This window comes from Schistocerca americana, chromosome 1, assembly GCF_021461395.2.
Source record: "Schistocerca americana isolate TAMUIC-IGC-003095 chromosome 1, iqSchAmer2.1, whole genome shotgun sequence".
In the NCBI taxonomy this organism is placed as follows: Eukaryota; Metazoa; Arthropoda; class Insecta; order Orthoptera; family Acrididae; genus Schistocerca; species Schistocerca americana.
This window is the reverse complement of record NC_060119.1, coordinates 847,513,660-847,532,503: the sequence shown is the minus strand read 5'-3', so window position 1 is coordinate 847,532,503 and position 18,844 is coordinate 847,513,660. Positions and strand designations below refer to the sequence as shown.

Here is an 18,844-nt window from a genome sequence, read left to right as displayed (position 1 = left end):
TCTTACATTATTCTGTGGGCTTGGTGTGCAACAAACACGCCGTAGCAGTTTCATTGTTGGGACTCCTGTTTCCCGCCTGTGAGAGGCAGGCAAGTTCAGACATGTTCAGTATCGCCTACCGCTGCAATGGACGTAACACGCGAGGAACAATATGCGGCTTCGAAATTCTGCTCTCGTCTCAACAAATCTTCAGCTGAGGCCTATACAATGTTATAAGAGACCTATGGAGAACCTGTTCTTCCCTACAGCACAGCTCTAAGGTGGCTTAAAATGTTTAAAGAGGGGAGGCAATCTAATTCAAAGGAAGGTGGACCCGGTGCTCCAGTTACTGCTATTACAGAAGAAAACATCAACACTGATGCTGTCATTGTGAGAAAGGATCGACGAATTACCTTAAGATCACTTTCTGAAATACTGAGTATTTCATTGAGTGCCATCCACACGTTGGTGACAGAAAAATTACACATGGCACCTGTTTGTGCGCGATGGTTTGCGAGACTGTTGATTCCCGAACAAAGGACATCCGCGTGCAGGTCTGCATGCTGTCAAAGTTGATGTTAGAGGAAGATCTGGAGTTTCTTTCAAATATAACCACTGCTGATGAAACTTGATCCTGAGAGCAAACAGCAAAGCTCAATGTGGGAGTGTCCTTCATCACCAACCCCCAAAAAAGCAAAAGTGGTTGCTACCGCTGGGAAAGTTATGATCATCCCATTATTTGACATTCATGGAATGGTTTATCAGCATGTTGTTCCTGCACACACATCAGTAACTGGACAATACTACAGGGATGTCTTGAAAACACAGCAAGTCCATATCAGGCTCTAAAGACCACATTTCCGTGAAGCAGGCTGGATGCTGCACCACGATAATGCTTCGCAGCAAATTGCATCCCTTACCCTCCCTATAGTCCGGGTTTAGCCCCTTATGACTTTTTTTCTATTCCCTACATGAGGCTATTTTGAAGGACCTCTCAAAAAATGGTTTCCAGCATGTATTTGAAGACAGGCAGAAACGCAAGGACAAGTGCATCGCATTCATGGGAGACTACTTTCTTTGAGAAGGACCATTAAAATCATGAGGATGAGTACAGGTATGCCGTCAAAAAAAAAATTATTGAACAGCCCTCGTATATAAGATTTATGCGTCATTCGTGTGATCGAGATATGTTAAGAAAAGACATAAAAATACGAGGAATAACCAATAGTCTAAAATACCAATAATTTATCAATGTCAGGTAAGTACCAAATGGGATCGGATGTGTAACACAGATGTCGTCTAGTCGATTAAAAAAGACTGACTATTCCTATATTCTTGACGTTAGCAAATGTTCCAGCTTCCTAGTTCCACGTAACTTATACAAACTCGCAGTGCAATCCGTAAGTGCGCTTGGTGCTTGGTGATATAGTTACCTGTCCTTTTTTAAAGACGTGCGATTTTTTCGCAATATGGGCCCGAGTCGGAGATGAAGGCATATTTTACATTGTCTTTTGCTACAACAGGCCTAGTTTTTTCTTGTCGAACACCTTCTTCTCATTGTCACGTACGATTAACTGAAAATATGTTATGTGGTTTACTTTTGTGAAAAAAAAAATTGTTTGTGTAAGAAAACATGCACAACGACATTAGCCTAAGGCCGCGACTTTTTGTAGCATAACAATTAATTCATGCTCATGCTCTCCTGCAGTCCCCAAGATCGCAGGTTACGTTCTTTGCCAATCTAGTTTGCAATAATTCTTGCATGCCAGTATATCTATCATAAAGCCGTCATTTCTTAGACTTGTCAATAGCATCGTTATACTAAGTGGCTCTTACATTAGGTTTTTTGTACATTTATCAAGAAAGAAAAGCTCTTTGATTTTGTAACTATCTATACATGTTACGGCCGCGCGGGGTAGCCGAGCGGTCGCAGGCGCCTTGCCACAGTCCGGGCGGCTGCCTCCGTCGGAGGTTCGAGTCCTCCCTCGGGCATGGGTGTGTGTGTTGTCCATAGTATAAGTTAGTTTAAGTCAGATTAAGTAATGTGTAGGCTTAGGAATCGATGACCTCACCAGTTTGCTCCCATAAGATCTTACCACAAATTTCCAATTTATACATATTACGCCTCACGTATGAACGTTAATTCTCTTCAATTGAATATGTATATATTTTAAGCTGTTGTTTAAACTTCCATCACTGTTAATAACGTATTGTACTTTGCTTTGCTACTTTATGCTGAGGACGCCACCTCAAACAAATAATTGCTTAGATCGTTATTTTTTGCTTCTGGTGATGTCACCTTAGCGCTACAATGTGATATATTTTATATGAGTTCATTTTCATGTAACCAATGTTTGTTTTCTGCGTACTGCATGGTTCAAATGGCTCTGAGCACTATGGGACTTAACATCTTAGGTCATCAGTCCCCTAGAACTTCCCATGTGCCCTTAGAGCAATAAGAGCCGTGACAATGTCCCCTGTACAATAGTATCACGTTAGTATGAACCAGAAATCGGTTGATATTTGAGCCATACGGACCTGTCTAAGACTATCAGATACAGTTTATCAAATAGGTGTTTCGTAATATTTTCGAGAGAAAAAAATGTACACCAAGTACGTTCCGCCCTGTTAAACGACTACCGAATTATGATTTAACAGTTGCTACATCTGATTTGGATTATGAACAAAATGACAAAATGGCTTTACATAGTCATTCGATACAGTGGTAAAAGCAGTCTACTTCATTTAATAGGTGTAAATATGGCTGATCTAAAAATTTTCCGTTCGAAGGCCGCACTGTCAAGAATCGGTATGCCAATCAGGGAAAATCAGGCATTGAGACACTCATCTCACAGACGCAGCAGGTTGCATATACCCGTTTGGTAAAACACCGTGTCCTGTATCGTGAGAAGTCCATAATTGCCTACGCAAATCGTTGACCGACAGGAGTCGTCGACTCTTCAAGGCCTTTTTCGAGGGAACAAAGACGTGATAACCGCATTGAGGGAGATGAGAACAATAGGATTGGCGCTAGAGGGTCTCCAACTTGAGTTGAGGTAATTTCTGCTTTATGACATTTACGATGCAGGGACGTGCATTATCATGAAGCAGCAGCATCCCTTATCATACAACGGTGGTTTTCGACAGACATGCAGCACCATACAAATTCTTCGTTCTCTGATGGATGTCTACCGGTGTTTGTCCTCCGCCAGACAAAAAAAGGGTAACAGCACGTTGGTCCCATCTGGGCGCATTTGGTAATAAAGTCGCCACAGTTAACGTTTCTGCATTTACCGCACGCACGTTAGAAAAATACGAATGCCACACAAATCCATTGCTTATATATCCACATCGTAGTCGCTCTATGTTACACATACGTCGTAACATAGCCCTCAAACAGAAACTGGCCCCTCATATGACGTTCATAAAGTATCGGAAATTTTGTAATTTCGCTAGTTTTATTAGTCCAATTCGCGCCATTTTACGTTGCTGTGTTGCTAACCATGTCTGAAACGTATCTGTACCCTGGTACCGTAGCTATATTGGATGTTTAGTCTGTCGTCAGTTATCAAGAAGGCTACCTATAAATAGCGGTTAGTGATTTGTTTCAGAAATGGATCAGAGAACTTGCATTAAATTTTGCTTAGAAATGGAAAAAAAATGTAATAAAATTTTAGGTTATGTTGAATATTTTTTGGTGAGTCTGATGTGAGTAAAACAACCGTTTACGAGTGGTACAGACGTTTCCAAGTTGGCTGCGAGTTCCGGACGCTCTAGCACATCTACAATCGACGACAACGTGGAAGAAGTGAAAGAAATGATTACGAACGATCACCTAAGCACAACCAGAGAAGCTTCTGATGACTTTGGCTTATCAAGTGGCTCAGGCCATGAAATTTTTCCGGACGTTTTAGGTACGAAACATGTGAAATAATTCGTGGCTTTTGCACCACGGTAATGCACCTGCTAACACTTCACTGCCTTTTCGTGGATTTATGGCGAAAAAAAGACACTCTAATGATGCCCCAGCCTCCATAGTCTTTACAAAAATAAAAAGAACCTTAAAGAGCCGACGTCTCACAAGCATAGATGAGTTTAAAAGTGCATCACTAAAAAACTAAGTACTTCCCCAAAGATCAGATTCCAGAAGTGTTTCGAAGACTGGAAGTAGCTCTTGCATAATTGTTTAATATTCGTATCTAATGGGGAGTACCTCGAAGGCGATAGCATTTATGTAAATGGAGAAATGAAATTATTCGCAAAAAATGAAAACTCTGATACTTTATGAACAAAAAACACGTCGTATACAAGTATTAGTCGTAACTCCACGTTATTACCGTGGTATGTACGTGTACGTGTACGTGTACGTGTGTGTGTGTGTGTGTGTGTGTGTGTGTGTGTGAGAGAGAGAGAGAGAGAGAGAGAGAGAGACGGAGGGGGGGCGGAGGGGGGGCGGAGGGGGGGGGGGGAATAGACAGAAAGAGAGAGAAAGGAAGAGAGGTATAGAGAGAGGAGAGGTAGAAGAATGAATGTGTGTAAAATCTTATGGGATTTAACTGCTAAGGTCATCAGTCCCTAAGCTTACACACTACTTAATCTAAATTATCCTACGGACAAACACACACACCCATGCCTGAGGGAGGACTCGAACCTCCGCCGGGACCAGCCGAGAGAGGTAGAAAGAGGGAGAGGTAGAGAGAGAGAGAAGGATGTTTAAAAATGCTCCTTGGCACATTTGCTGCACCACATCTGCCCTCGACCATGGCTATAGGTCCGTTATAAGAAGGCAGTAGGGAATTGCAGCAAGACCAGTGGCGATAACAGTGGTACGATGTATGCTCCAACACGCACCGCACACAGCTTGTGGGGCATTATTTTGGATACAGAATGTTCAAGGGACTTTCTTCCATTTCAGTGCCACTAAAAAAGACACACATATAGATTTGTTCCCTATTGCCTGGAGATATAACCATAATCTGTGTATCATTACAAGCGAGGGAATCCGTGACATGATGTGAATGCATACATTGTGTGCAAGCTCGTGCAAGTCCCCCACTACTGGTGCCACAACTAACATCTAATGCACTCTCTCCCATGCCCAATGTTTTTCTTGGCACTCCGACAAGGATGGATCCGGTTTCACAAAGGCACCTAAGGGGCTATGCAAATGTACTGTGATGGGGTTGCCGTCGCTGTGGGAGCAGCTATGTATGGCTACGTTGTGCAGCCACTTGATTATCTACACTACATTCATCTGGAATCCCCTTTTTTGTGTGTGTGAGTTATGCCGCAGGCGATGAAGTGAGTGACAGACAGGATAAAAATGATGTGTAAATGATGCACCAACTACAAAAGCAACTTCTGATATACACGATGTCCATGATTGAACTTAAAGTTTCACAACGCTGTAGACAAAGAACTACTGCTCAGAATGACGTTAAATTGGAACAGCATATTATTGACGCAATGGGAAACGTCATGAAACAAAAAAAGCTAACGAAAATTTTACCAAAAGATGGCGCTGTAAGCATCTTAACGTAAATGTGATGGGCTGCAAAATACAGATGAATTTCAATACGACGGCTATGGTTTGAGTTGAGCGTTACACCATACATACTGTTCCATGTGAGTGACCGCACAAGTTCGGCAGTACACAGTTGTGACACTGTTAGGTACGTAAGCCCATTCAGCATAGAAAGGTTATACCACATCGGGTGAGAAAATTCGGTTTTTAATTGCCCTGACTCCTGAAACCTCATAAATTGCCAATGACAACGGTTTTTAATTGTCCAGGGGTCAAAAGCCGAATAAAAAGCAAAATAACACCGGTTTTTAAATCCTTGTGGCTATAAACCGCGTACACAGCAAAGTAACGGAAGTTTCTACTTGTCGTGATGCTGGCGGAAGACATGTTCAATATGCTGTTCACCGTGTTCTGCCACAGGCTGAAATCAAGAAACAGCATTTTCCACAACAGATCGGAGTGTCTCGGGGTCACGTTCGGAATGCCTGGCTTCAATTCAGCTACTTTCGTAATTGGAGCACCGAAAACAATATCTTTCAGAAAACGCCACACAGAGAAGTCATGCGGATTAAGATCAGGTGATCTGTAGGGTCATTCTGTAGGGAAATGACGGCTGATTATTCTAGCATTTCCGAAATACCTCTGCAGCAACCGCTTTTCTGGCTGCGCACTGCGCGGAGGAGCACCAACTCACATAAAAACGATGCTACCCAAAAGTCCGCGCTGTTGAAGGGCTGGAATGACGATGGTGCTCAAAAGACTCTCATACCGTTTACCACTGACGGTAAAGGCAACAAGGCCCGCAATACTAACCTCCGCGAAAAAATATGGCGATACAATAATCGGTGCAGTCAACCTGCGCCACACAGTCACCTTTGCAGAATGAAGTGATGTCGGCTGAAGTGCATGCTGATTTTCTGTTGTCTATATTTGCAGTTCAGCGTGTAACATGTTCTTGGAGATAGAAGTGGTCTTCTTCTGTCCACTGAACGTTCCATAGTCATTCATAGTCCACTTCCATGCGAATAAGAAATTCCAGGGTGAATGTTTGTCTTGTTGGCAGGTCATCAGGAAGCAACTCCTGAACATGGGTGGTTTTGTATGGATAACAATGTAGGATGTTTCGCAGGATTTGTACAACGTTCTCGCATTCATGTCCAACATTCTGGCAATTCCTCGTGAACTGCATGTTTGCACTCCACCGCTCGACCCCTCCTGCAACGTTGTGGCCACATCTTCGACAGACATCGAATGAACTGCTTTACTCCGTCTGTCCCATTGCACTGCAAAACGACCCGTCTTTTCGAATTTTGTAACCATTTTCTCCAGACCCTTAGGAGACATCGGACCAGTGCCCTGTTTTCATGCCTTTGAGTGCCCAGAACTTCCGCAGAGCAACTGGCGCTTAGTCATCTTTCTTGCAACAGAGCTTTACCAGCAACGCGTCATCCTTCATGGAGACAGTCATTCTGGGTCTCTAGGACGCAAACTGAGGAACAGTCTCGAGCCGCGAGTTTGCTGTTGTGCATATTCTGACTCTTACAACGCCGTCAATTGGCAAAATTTTCGTATTTTTTCCTTTTTATCCATGACGTTTCCCCTTACGTCAATAATATGCCGCTCAAATTTGGCGTAATTCTGAACAGTGGTTCTCTTTCTACAGCGTTCTGAAAATGAAACATTAATTATGGCCATCCTGTATATATACACGGACACACACTAAGCAATGATAGACCTTGATGGAATGTATTCCGTATTATTTATGTATAAGAGAAAAATATACAGTAAATGAATGTCTTCGTTGTTGTTATGTGACCATGGGATGCTATTACAAACATCTGAAGTCAGCACTCTATGTGTGTTTTAGCGTAAATAAGAGTTGCCTTTGACGAATTTTCTGTCATTTCGAAGAATATTTCAAGACGTCTTTAATTTGTACACATTTTAATGTCAGAGCTGCTGTGTTAGTGTGGTGGAAGCGTTAAACTCCAACCAACGCTCCTATAAACAGAATGAGATCTAATGAACAGGCTATCACTCCGTCATTATTGATGTAGCAACGTAGGTGTAATGAGAACTGATAAGCAATGTGTCTGACATCACTCGCAGGTAGGGAGCTGAGCGAACTCACTCATACTGCCATTAGTTTATACACACAGTAATGCACGCAGGTTCCAGGCGGCAAACACTTGTTTTTCTGGTCATCCAGTTTACTGGAGTTGGGTCCTTGCTATGAAGTCGATTGAGCCAAGACAGAGAAACATGATTATTTGCGGTGATTGTCTGCATTGGGACCAACATTACTACAGGATTTGGGGAGGGGGGGGGGGATACAATGTATCGAATAGATGTAGCCGGGTGCCTATGGCATGGACATCAGGAATAGTGGAAACGCGAAGTCTGGAAACGTGCTATGGAACTTGTCTGCTAAACAGTTCTGCATGCTAATCCATAGTTACACACCGATATTTATCGACATATGCCACAAAAAATATCACATATAGTTAGTACCTTCTTACTTCAAAATTATCAAATGGTTCAAATGGCTCTGAGCACTATGGGACTTAACATCTATGGTCATCAGTCCCCTAGAACTTAGAACTACTTAAACCTAACTAACCTAAGGACAGCACACAACACCCAGCCATCACGAGGCAGAGAAAATCCCTGACCCCGCCGGGAATCAAAATTATCAGTTCACTAATATAAGGCAGGTTGTTTTCAAGAGACTTCGCAGCTGTGAGAGAACTAGAATATCGTGTGAAGATTTAAAAACACAATCGTCTGGAGACTTTGCTTCCTATATATCATGCTGTTTTCTTTGATGTATTTTTTTCTTAATGTTCCAACACAGTTTATGTTCCGAAATCTTAAGAACATCACTCCAGTCTTTAGGAAAATGGAAGTAACGATGATACAGTCATATCCTCCCTACAGCTTAACCCGTTACCGCATATTCAAGCGGATGGGAGTGCATTATAACACTTCGTATAATACTTATGGTGAAGTCTGTTTTACCGATTTCTACGGTTGCTATGTTACTCTTTCAGATGCAACGAATTGCAATTGTTATGGACCGCAAATTGTATTCTTGGTCACATGCAAGCATCAAACACAACTGCTCCATACGTCATCTCGCTGCTACTAAATTGTAGTACATCATCAAACCTTATAGTGACTGCATGCTAGGGTAATTTACGGCGTTAACAGTTTGCTCTGGTAGTTCTACGACATTTCCTGGGTCGAACTTAGTGTTCGCTTGGAGGCTGTCCCCGTATATACGCATTTCAGTTCAAGCCATAACTTACTGTAGACAGACATAATATCTACTGCCATGTGTAAACCAGCAGCTAGTCATATTGCTCATGTTTCCGGACGAATAACATTTATGTTTCAGTTAAAACCATAAATTATGTTAATTGTGCTTGTTGTCCCAGTTAAATGGTGCCATAACTATGCACATATAATTTAACTGCTAGTCTGCCAACCCCTATATGCGAATTTTGTGTGTGGTTGAGAGGCTATCCCACTTAAAAACACACATGTGCTGGTAGTCCACTAAAACTGTCAGAGTTTAACATACTTGATGGTGTGCGAGAGACTTGTCCAAACAGTATTTTTGACCTGGAATTTACTCTCCCAGAATGGAAAGCTGAATAATTTCATCATCTTCTCGTTATTAAGGCAAGTTTTGTGTGTTTATTGTCAGAAAGAGGAGAAATAGTTGCAGTCATCCCATCTGTAACCTATGGTCTATGATGCATCAAATAGTTGTAAACACTCAGTCAATATAAGAAAAAGATCACTTCCCCTAAAATCCCTGAAAGAACAAATATACCTGTGTAGAAAAAGTGTCAGCATCATCTGTCAATACCGTACACAGTAATGAGAACACAGCACAAAGTATTACTAGTGCCCCTAGCCCACTAAGGCTTTATACACGTACTGATGTTGGCCCACGTTGTTACGGAATTATGGAGTGATATTTCTTAAGCATCAGGAGGCATACAGCTGTATTTAATATATGTGTATATTCAACCATCAATGTGTGTTTCTTTAGTGTATGTATAAGTGTTGGCTTTGGTAGTTAGTGTTTTGTTGGGTTAACATTTGGAAGAAGTACTGTTCGTTGACACTCTCTATGGATGGATGGTAAAAATATCAACACATTCCACCAATTACAACATGCACATTTGCGTAATAGCACACTATACATTAGCATGTGTAGCAATGGGCATAGAAAATACCATGACGTCTTTTATTTTATAGTACTTCAGTGTACCAGTCCACTTGCAAATGGGGCTACGAGAAATACGACTGTCTATACGCCTCCATACTCGGTGCATAGGAAATGACATGGTGAATCAACATCCGAAAATCAGCTGTGTGCTGAAAGCGTGCTTTACATGCATCGGGAGATGCAGCCATGCGTGCTTACTACTGAGAAAAGACTTGTGGGGCACGATGTTGCAAATGTCGCCAAGCAGCAGTTTGTGGTAAAGCAATGTGAGTTCCTCAGTATGATGCAAGTGTTCTGTGAGTGCATTATGCTGGAGCTAAGTGAATTTGAATGTGGGGAGCTGTCGAAGGCTTTCCAATTCAATCGGTATATTTAGTTATCATGTTTGGCATTTTTGATGAGTGAGGTGATCACGACATCGACAACGTTTGTTGGAGGTGTCGTGTGACATGGGGAATAACGTTGTATACATAGAACTTCTTTGCTGTAGGTATCGCTTTACTGTGTGAAGATATGAAAGACTTGCAGTGGCCGTGCTTTGTAGTGCTTACAGACAATGAATTGACTAATTGGAGGGTGGTAAAAGTTTCTTTTTCTTTCCGGAGTACGTTACAGTGGAGGCAGTGACTCTAATCGCATTAAAGGCAGCCATGCAATTACCCAAAAGAAGATGTGTTGTCTTAATGACAGACAGCTAATTCTATCAAAATTTTTTACACTTACATTTTCATCTATTTATTCCACCATATTTTATGGCTGGTCACACGTGACAAGGGCAACATGTGGACACGCTAACGGCTTTTCCGGTGCACCCGCAGTGCAGTAGTAGAGTGCCGTCTTAGTATGTGTAGTTACAAATCGAAGTTTAACCCACAAAATGGATGAACCATATGCTGAAGATATGATTGTACCTTCTATACAGTACTGTCTCGAGTTCCTCATAATTAAAACTATACACAGGTAGATAATAGTAATACTTAGAAACACCAGTTGTTTTCTTTAAGACCCATGAAAGAACATTTCCCGTAGGACTCAATCATAATTGGATAATATCTTATGGTATTGTGGGGAATAATATTTTTCTCCTGGTTTTTAATATAACAACTGCACAATGGCACCAACTGTAAGAAATGCCTGAGCAGTGATCTAGTATGGAGAGCACCGTGCTGGAAAGCATTGTGAGCCCCATCATTCTCAAAGTACAGACTTCAAACGATGTGCTCATGCAATCAACCTGCTTGTTGTTGTTGTTGTTGTGGTCTTCAGTCCTGAGACTGGTTTGATGCAGCTCTCCATGGTACTCTATCCTGTGCAAGCTTCTTCATCTCCCAGTAACTACTGCAACCTACATCCTTCTGAATCTGCTTAGTGTATTCATCTCTTGGTCTCCCTCTACGATTTTTACCCTCCACGCTGCCCTCCAATACTAAATTGGTGATCCCTTGATGTCTCAGAACATGTCCTACCAACCGATCCCTTCTTCTAGTCAAGTTGTGCCACAAATTTCTCTTCTCCCCAATCCTATTCAATACCTCCTCATTAGTTATGTGATCTACCCATCTAATCTTCAGCATTCTTCTGTAGCACCACATTTCAAAAGCTTCTATTCTCTTCTTGTCCAAACTAGTTATCGTCCATGTTTCACATCCATACGCGACTACACTCCCTACAAATACTATCAGAACCGACTTACTGACACTTAAATCTATACTCGATGTTAACAAATGTTTCTTCTTCAGAAACGCTTTCGTTGCCATTGACAGTCTACATTTTATATCCTCTCTACTTCGACCAGCATCAGTTATTTTGCTCCCCAAATAGCAAAACTCCTTTACTACTTTAAGTGTATCATTTCCTAATCAACCTATAAAAATTAAAACTGGTCAAAGGTTGGGGGAGGGGGGGGGGGGCTGTACTTGCACCCGTTGGTGGCCTGGAGCCTCACAGCTATGGCAGACAACACGATGGTGTCGACACTCCCATAATGTGTGGAGGCGTAAGCAGTGCAATGGGTGGGGTGCAGGAGTGGGGGAGGAAGGCAGGGGCGGAGGTTGGGCGGACCTTCACAGGGCAGTGACATATTGATGTCATGGGCGTGGTGCAAGAGTTTAGGTATGATGCTGTCAGAATTCCGGGATTGTGGAAGCTGATGTCAGCAGATTTTGAGTCAGATCTTCCAGTGATGCTCTGCTTTGAGGAATCCTTTCGAACATACGACCTGAGATGCTCCACAAGGTATCAAGTAGGACACAACGGAGATGGTGTATATATGGATCAGCTGGATACATACACTACTGGCCATTAAAATTGCTACACCACTAAGATGACGTGCTACAGACGCGAAATTTAACCGACAGGAAGAAGATGCTGTGATATGCAAATGATCAGCTTTTCTTAGCATTCACACAAGGTTGGCGCCGGTGGCGACACCTTCAACGTGCTGACATGAGGAAAGTTTACAACCGACTTCTCATACACAAACAGCAGGTGACCGGCGTTGCCTGGTGAAACGTTGTCGTGATGCCTCATGTAAGGAGGAGAAATGCGTACCATCACGTTTCCGACTTTGATAAAGGTCGGATTGTAGCCTATCGCGATTGCGGTTTATTGTATCGCGACATTGCTGCTCTCATTGGTCGAGATCCAATGACTGTAAGCAGAATATGGAATCGGTGGGTTCAGGAGGGTAATACGGAACGCCGTGCTGGATCCCAACGGCCTCGTATCTTATCCATATGGCTGTAACGGGTCGTGCAGCCACGTCTCGATCCCTGAGTCAACAGATGGGGACGTTTGCAAGACAACAACCATCTGCACGTACAGTTCGACGACGTTTGCAGCAGCATTGACTAATAGCTCGGAGACCGTGGCTGCGGTTAACCTTGACGTCGCATCACAGACAGGAGCGCCTGCGATGGTGTGCTCAACGACGAACCTGGGTGCACGAATGGCAAAACGTCATTTTTTCGGATGAATCCAGGTTCTGTTTACACCATCATGATGGTCGCATCCGAGTTTGGCGACATCGTGGTGAACGCACATTGGAAGCGTGTATTCATCATCGCAGTACTGGCGTATCACCCTGCGTGATGGTATGGGGTGCCATTGGTTACACGTCTCGGTTACCTCTTGTTTGCATTGACGACACTTTGAACAGTGGACATTACATTTCATATGTGTTACGACCCGTGGCTCTACCCTTCATTCGATCCCTGCGAAACCCTACATTTCAGCAGGATAATGCACGACCGCATGTTGCAGGTCCTGTACGGGCCTTTCTGGATACAGAAAATGTTCGACTGCTGCCCTGGCCAGCACATTCTCCAGATCTCTCACCAATTGAAAACGTCTGGTCAATGGTTGCAGAGCAACTAGCTCGTCACAATACGCCAGTCACTACTCTTGATGAACAGTGGTATCGTGTTGAAGCTGCATGGGCAGCTGTACCCGTACACGCCATCCAAGCTCTGTTTAACTCAGTGCCGAAGTGTATCAAGGCCGTTATTACGGCGAGAGGTGGTTGTTCTGGGTACTGATTTCTCAGGATCTATGCAGCCAAATTGCGCGAAAATGTAATCACATGTCAGTTATAGTATATTTGTCCAATGAATATTGTTCTGTATTTGTTCTTGGTGTAGCAATTTTTATGGCGAGTAGTGTAGTTTTTTCGTGTAAGTATTCCAGTGCACAACACACATTACACTGTTTTGACCTAAGGCTAAGGGGACTCCTCCGAGAGCACCGTGGAAGTACATCTGAGAAATCAAAACTGACCAGCTAAGGAAACAGGCAAGTAAATAACAGAAAGTAAATAAAAGTTTTTCTTCGTTTATGGCGGGCAGGGGCCGGTGTACCTGTGCGTCCCGCGTGATAGCGAGTATGGGGCAGCGCGGCCGGTACTTGGCGATGAGCCTGGCGGCCTTGCCGCTGTCGGTGAGCACGAGGATGGCGGCGGCGCGGCTGTGCAGCGAGACGCGCACCGCGGCGGCGGCCGTGGCCTCCGTGTTGTCGACGGGCGGGCGCGCCAGCCAGCTCAGCTCGGCGAACAGCTGGCGCGTCCAGACGGCCGCCTCCGCCTCGCGGCACAGCTCGGCCATGGCGCGCACGCACAGCACGGGGAACTTGCCCTTGGCCGTCTCGCCCGACAGCATCACGCAGTCTGCGCCGTCCAGCACGGCGTTCGCCACGTCCGAAGACTCTGCGCGCGTCGCCCGCGGCAGCCCCACCATCGACTCCAGCATCTGCGTGGCGACCACCACCGGCTTGCCCAGCCGGTTGCACTTGGCCAGGATCGACTTCTGCGCCACGAACACCTGCGCCACACATTTCTCCGACAGTGACCCAGATTAACACTGTATCTGTACGTTGTAGTGACCGGTCGCAAGCCACCAGCCTGGCGGAAACTGTTTAGCGTGATCTCGATTCGTAGCTGACTCCACAACCCTCGTGTTCTCGTTCTCGTTCACATCCGCACTCCCACTATTTCTGTTCGCTCTCCAACAAACTTTGAGAAAACTCTATCGCTTGTTGTTGTGTACATAGTTCCACGTAGTCAGCGCGTACACAACTTTCCCACTAGAGGGCGCCCCACTAAGCACAACAGCGCAGGCGCAGCGGTCGTCCGTCTCCGCACTACGAGATGGCGCTGCCATAGAGACAGACCAACTTCTGCTTCCGCCGATCCGCGTATTAATATGTAACGCAGCCAATGAGATTGCTGCTTACGTAGAACCTTTTCTCCTCGCGGATCACACTCGCGCAGTGATACATGAACGCGCGAGGTATTATAACGAGTGTACAGACCTCCGATTAGTCAGTCTGCATTTGTCTGCACCAGTTGGTACCAGTCTGCATTTGTCTGTACCAGTCTATAGTCAAGTTTCAGTCTGCACCTAATAAGATTACCACAGTCCTGAACATAGCCATGAAGATAAATGTATAGACACTTTTGTCGGGTATCAGAGAGATATGTGAGAATAAGATTAACGTACCAATACAAAAGGAACTTCAGATTGTCAATTGTAAATATCATCCAGAACCAAGTTAAGTAAATTTTATGCTTGTTATTATTTTAATAAATGTGTGTGAAAATTAATCAAGTTCTGTTTAAAGTTGGTCACCGTCAATCTGCTACTCTAAGCGTGCAAGTGGCCTTTCTATCGTCTGACCTAACGGCAGAAGGTAAACACGCCACGATAACACCACGAGACATATTGCTGACACTCACCTACTTCGTTAGAGCGGCAAGTCAAATAATCTGATGGTGTGTGTACTGAAGGTCTCACAGTACGCTCACCACACTTATCAAAATACTTCTCAAAGCAGACCACTTATTTAACCCCAAGTTTCTGACCAAAGACCAAACTACTTATATGAAGCTTTCACACACAGTATTTAATACTGCGTTAACATTTGGCTGACTAGCCACTTAGAAGAATATTAAGCCTAGGAAACCGGTCATTTATGCCGTGTTTTCAAGCGTTACTGGGGCGTATTTAAATAATGTATCTTCAAGACTAATACATACCCAAAAAAGGGCCAGGCTTCAAGACTCGTTTTTCATATATACTTTAGCTCTTTGATACATTACAAATTTTATAATGATGACGTCACAAACTATAATTGTCGTCCCAAGAAAATAGGGCGGGGTGAATGTTTGAGTAATTCCTTCTTCTTGAACTTCGAAAATTTCTTGCTCACTCAACAAACTTGACGCATTTGCAGCAGAATTGTACCAAACTGCAAGTACATACATTAAATTACGTCAATACGATCGTATTGGCTCAGCCATTCACGACAATAGAAGCAAAATTCGCTAAGGATTCTTTCGAAGTAAATCCAGAAATTGACAGCAGTAGGCAGCACCAATCAAGGAGCAGGTCGCGAGACGTCCGTACATTGTTTTCATACGAAATGAGTCCAGGTTTCGAACGATAGGTGGCTTGCGCTTCGAGAAAATCGCGGCCCGACCTATACTCGGGCGTGGAATTTTTAACACGAAGTTGCAGCCTGATCTGTGTTCGAGCTTCGTCTCCAAAGCGTTAAAGAAACTGGGGTTCATGGTATTCATAAAAATATGGTGACCTCCCAACTGCCCTGTCCAGTATCCCAGAAAAGACCTTGCTTTTTGAAGGTATAACCGTCCAAACAAGAAAAGACTTGTATAGCACTGTTGATTGGGAAACATCGATGGTTAGGTTCAGCTGCCGAATCCTAAAAATAGTTAATTTTAATCGACTTCATCGCAATCGAAGCCAATAATAACTATATGTTAAGCATTTTCGGCTGACCAACAACCATCTACATTCATACACTGCAAGTTACTGTACAGTGCGTGGCGGAGAGTACCCTCTACCACCACTAGTTACATCCTATCCTATTCCAGTTGCAAACACAGCGAGGACAAAACGACTGGCTATACGCCTACGCATGAGTGCTAATTTTAAACAGAGCGAGGGAAAAACTACTGGCTATATGCCTACGTATGAGTCCTAATTTCTCTTATCTCCGAGCTGCTTACGCGAAATGTATGTTGGTGACAGTAGTACCGTTCTACAGTTAACTTCAAATCCTGGTTCCCTAAATTTTCTCCACAATGTTCCACAATAAGAATGTCGCCTTTCCTCCAGGGATTTCCACTGGGGTTTCTGAAGCATTTCCATAACATTTGCATGTTATTCGAACCTACTCATAACAAATCCAGCAGCCCGGATCTGAATTGTTTCGATGTCTTCCTCTAATGCAATCTGGTGTGGATCCCGAACACTCGAGCTGTACTCAAGAACGGGTTTCACTACTATCTTATGTGTGATCTCCTTTACAGATGAACCACACTTACCTAAAGCTATTCCAACAAACCAAAGTCGACCATTCGCTTTTCCCACTACAATCTTTACATGCTCGTTCCGATCCAAATCGCTTTGCAACGTTACGCTCAGATATTTAAACGACATGACTGTGTCCAGCAGCATACTACTAATGCTGTATTCGAGCACTAGGGTTTGTTTCTCCTACTCTTCTCCATTAACTTACATGTTCCTCCATTTAGAGCAAGCTTCTGACAGTGTTGTTGACTGGAATACTCTCTTTCAAATTCTGAAGGTGGCGGGGGTCAAATACAGGGAGCGAAAGGCTATTTACAATTTGTATAGAAACCAGATGGCAGTTATAAGAGTCGAGGGGCATGAAAGGGAAGCAGTGGTTGGGAAGGGAGTGAGACAGGGTTGTAGCCTATTCCCGATGTTATTCAATCTATGTATTGTGCAAGCAGTAAAGGAAACAAAAGAAAAATTCGAAGTCGGAACTAAAATCCATCCAGAAGAAATAAAAACTTTGAGGTTTTGCCCATGAGATTGTAATTCTGTCGGAGAGAGCAAACGACCTGGAAGAGCAGTTGAACGGAATGGACAGTGTCTTGAAAGGATGATATAAGATGAACATCAAAAAAGCAAAACGAGGATAATGGGATGTAGTCGAATTAAGTCGGGTGATGCTGAGGAAATTAGGTTAGGAAATAAAACACTTAAAGTAGTAGATGAGTTTTGCTATTTGGGGAGCAAAATAACTGATGATGGTCGAAGTAGAGAGGATATAAAATGTTGACTGGCAATGGTAAGGAAAGCGTTTCTGAAGAAGAGAAATTTGTTTACATCGAGTATAGATTTAAGTGTCAGGAAGTCTTTTCTGAAAGTATTTGTATGAAGTGTAGCCATGAATCGATGTGAAGCACGGATGATAAATAGCTTCGACAAGAAGAGAGTAGAAACTTTCGAAATGTGGTGCTACAAAATAATGCTGAAGATTAGATGAGTAGATCACGTAACTAATGAGTAACTACTGAATACAACAGGAATTTGTGCCACAACTTCACTAGATGAAGAAATCGGTTGGTAGAACATGAACAAGGGGTCCTGCACATGGGGTCACCAGTTTACAGCGTGGAGGGTAAACATCGTAGAGAGAGACCAAGAGATGAATACACTAAGCAGATTCAGAATGATGCAATGGGTACTTGGAGATGAAGAACCTTGCACAGGATAGAGTAGCATGAAGGGCTGCATCAAACCAGTCTTTGATCTGAAGACCACAACAAAAACAACAACGCATAGACTTTATCTAGCTTCATCAATGGAGCATCCCAAAAAGCTAAACGAACTAACTAGGAAGCAAAATTAAATAACTTCTTTTTCCTAAACGAGAAAAAAGTGAGAAAGGTGACGAAAATTTAAAAAGGTAACAAAAGATGAACAATTTTTTTTTTTAAAAAGAGTGACTAAAGATAAGAAAGTTGACTGACTCCTTATCCGGCGAATAGAAATTTAGAGATATGCTCTGTCCACTGATGTATGGTCATTTCTCCGTATGTCATGTAGTTTTTCCACAGTCATATTCTGAAACCCCAGAGGTACTTATGAATAATCCTGTACAAAATGTCCAAGAACCAAGGGGAAAGATAGGACTGGAAGAGCGGATAAGAAATGGTCTAAGGCAGGGATGTAGTCTTTTACCCTTAATGTTCAACCTATATCTTATTTATTTATTTATTTATTTATTTATTTTATTGCTTCCTTTAGACTTACTCCCTGTACTTACATAGCAGGTCATGTTTTAACATTTTTTGACTTTGTTGTATGTTTTAATTGATTAGAAATTTGTATCTCAGCACAGTAAAAATAAAAGTAATTATAATAATAATATGAGGGTTGGAACTTAAATAGTGGCAATTATTTATTCACAAACGATACAAAAGAGTTACATGTTTGCACTTGTTACTGTCCTTCAAAGTAGTCACCAGCGTTATGTATAACCCGTTGCCAGCAATGTGGAAGGCGTAGTATACCGTTAGCAAACCCTATTCTGTTGATGTTGCGAATGGAAAGGGCTACTGCCTGTTCTGTCTCTGGAACAGTTCTGAAGCGAATGCCACGAAGTGGTTCCTTCATCTTCGGAATCAAATCAAAGTCACAAGGACTTACGTCCCAGCGACCGAACAGAGCAGCCACAGCTTGCGCTGTATGCGCCCGCGTATTGTCGCGCAAATGATGGGTGGGTTGCGCAAAAAGTGTCGCCGCTTCTTTCGCAAAGTTGGTTGCAGATGATGC

General features: G+C 43.1%; 1 protein-coding gene across 1 annotated transcript in view; it reads right to left on the bottom strand.

Moving 5' to 3' along the window:
• LOC124594581 (pyruvate kinase-like) overlaps positions 1-18,844 on the bottom strand; it is a 96,292-nt gene that overhangs the window by 18,816 nt on the left and 58,632 nt on the right. The window contains exon 5 of the mRNA XM_047132955.1: positions 13,598-14,056. Within this exon, the coding sequence (XP_046988911.1) occupies positions 13,598-14,056 (459 nt within the window). The remainder of the gene's footprint in view (positions 1-13,597; positions 14,057-18,844) is intronic.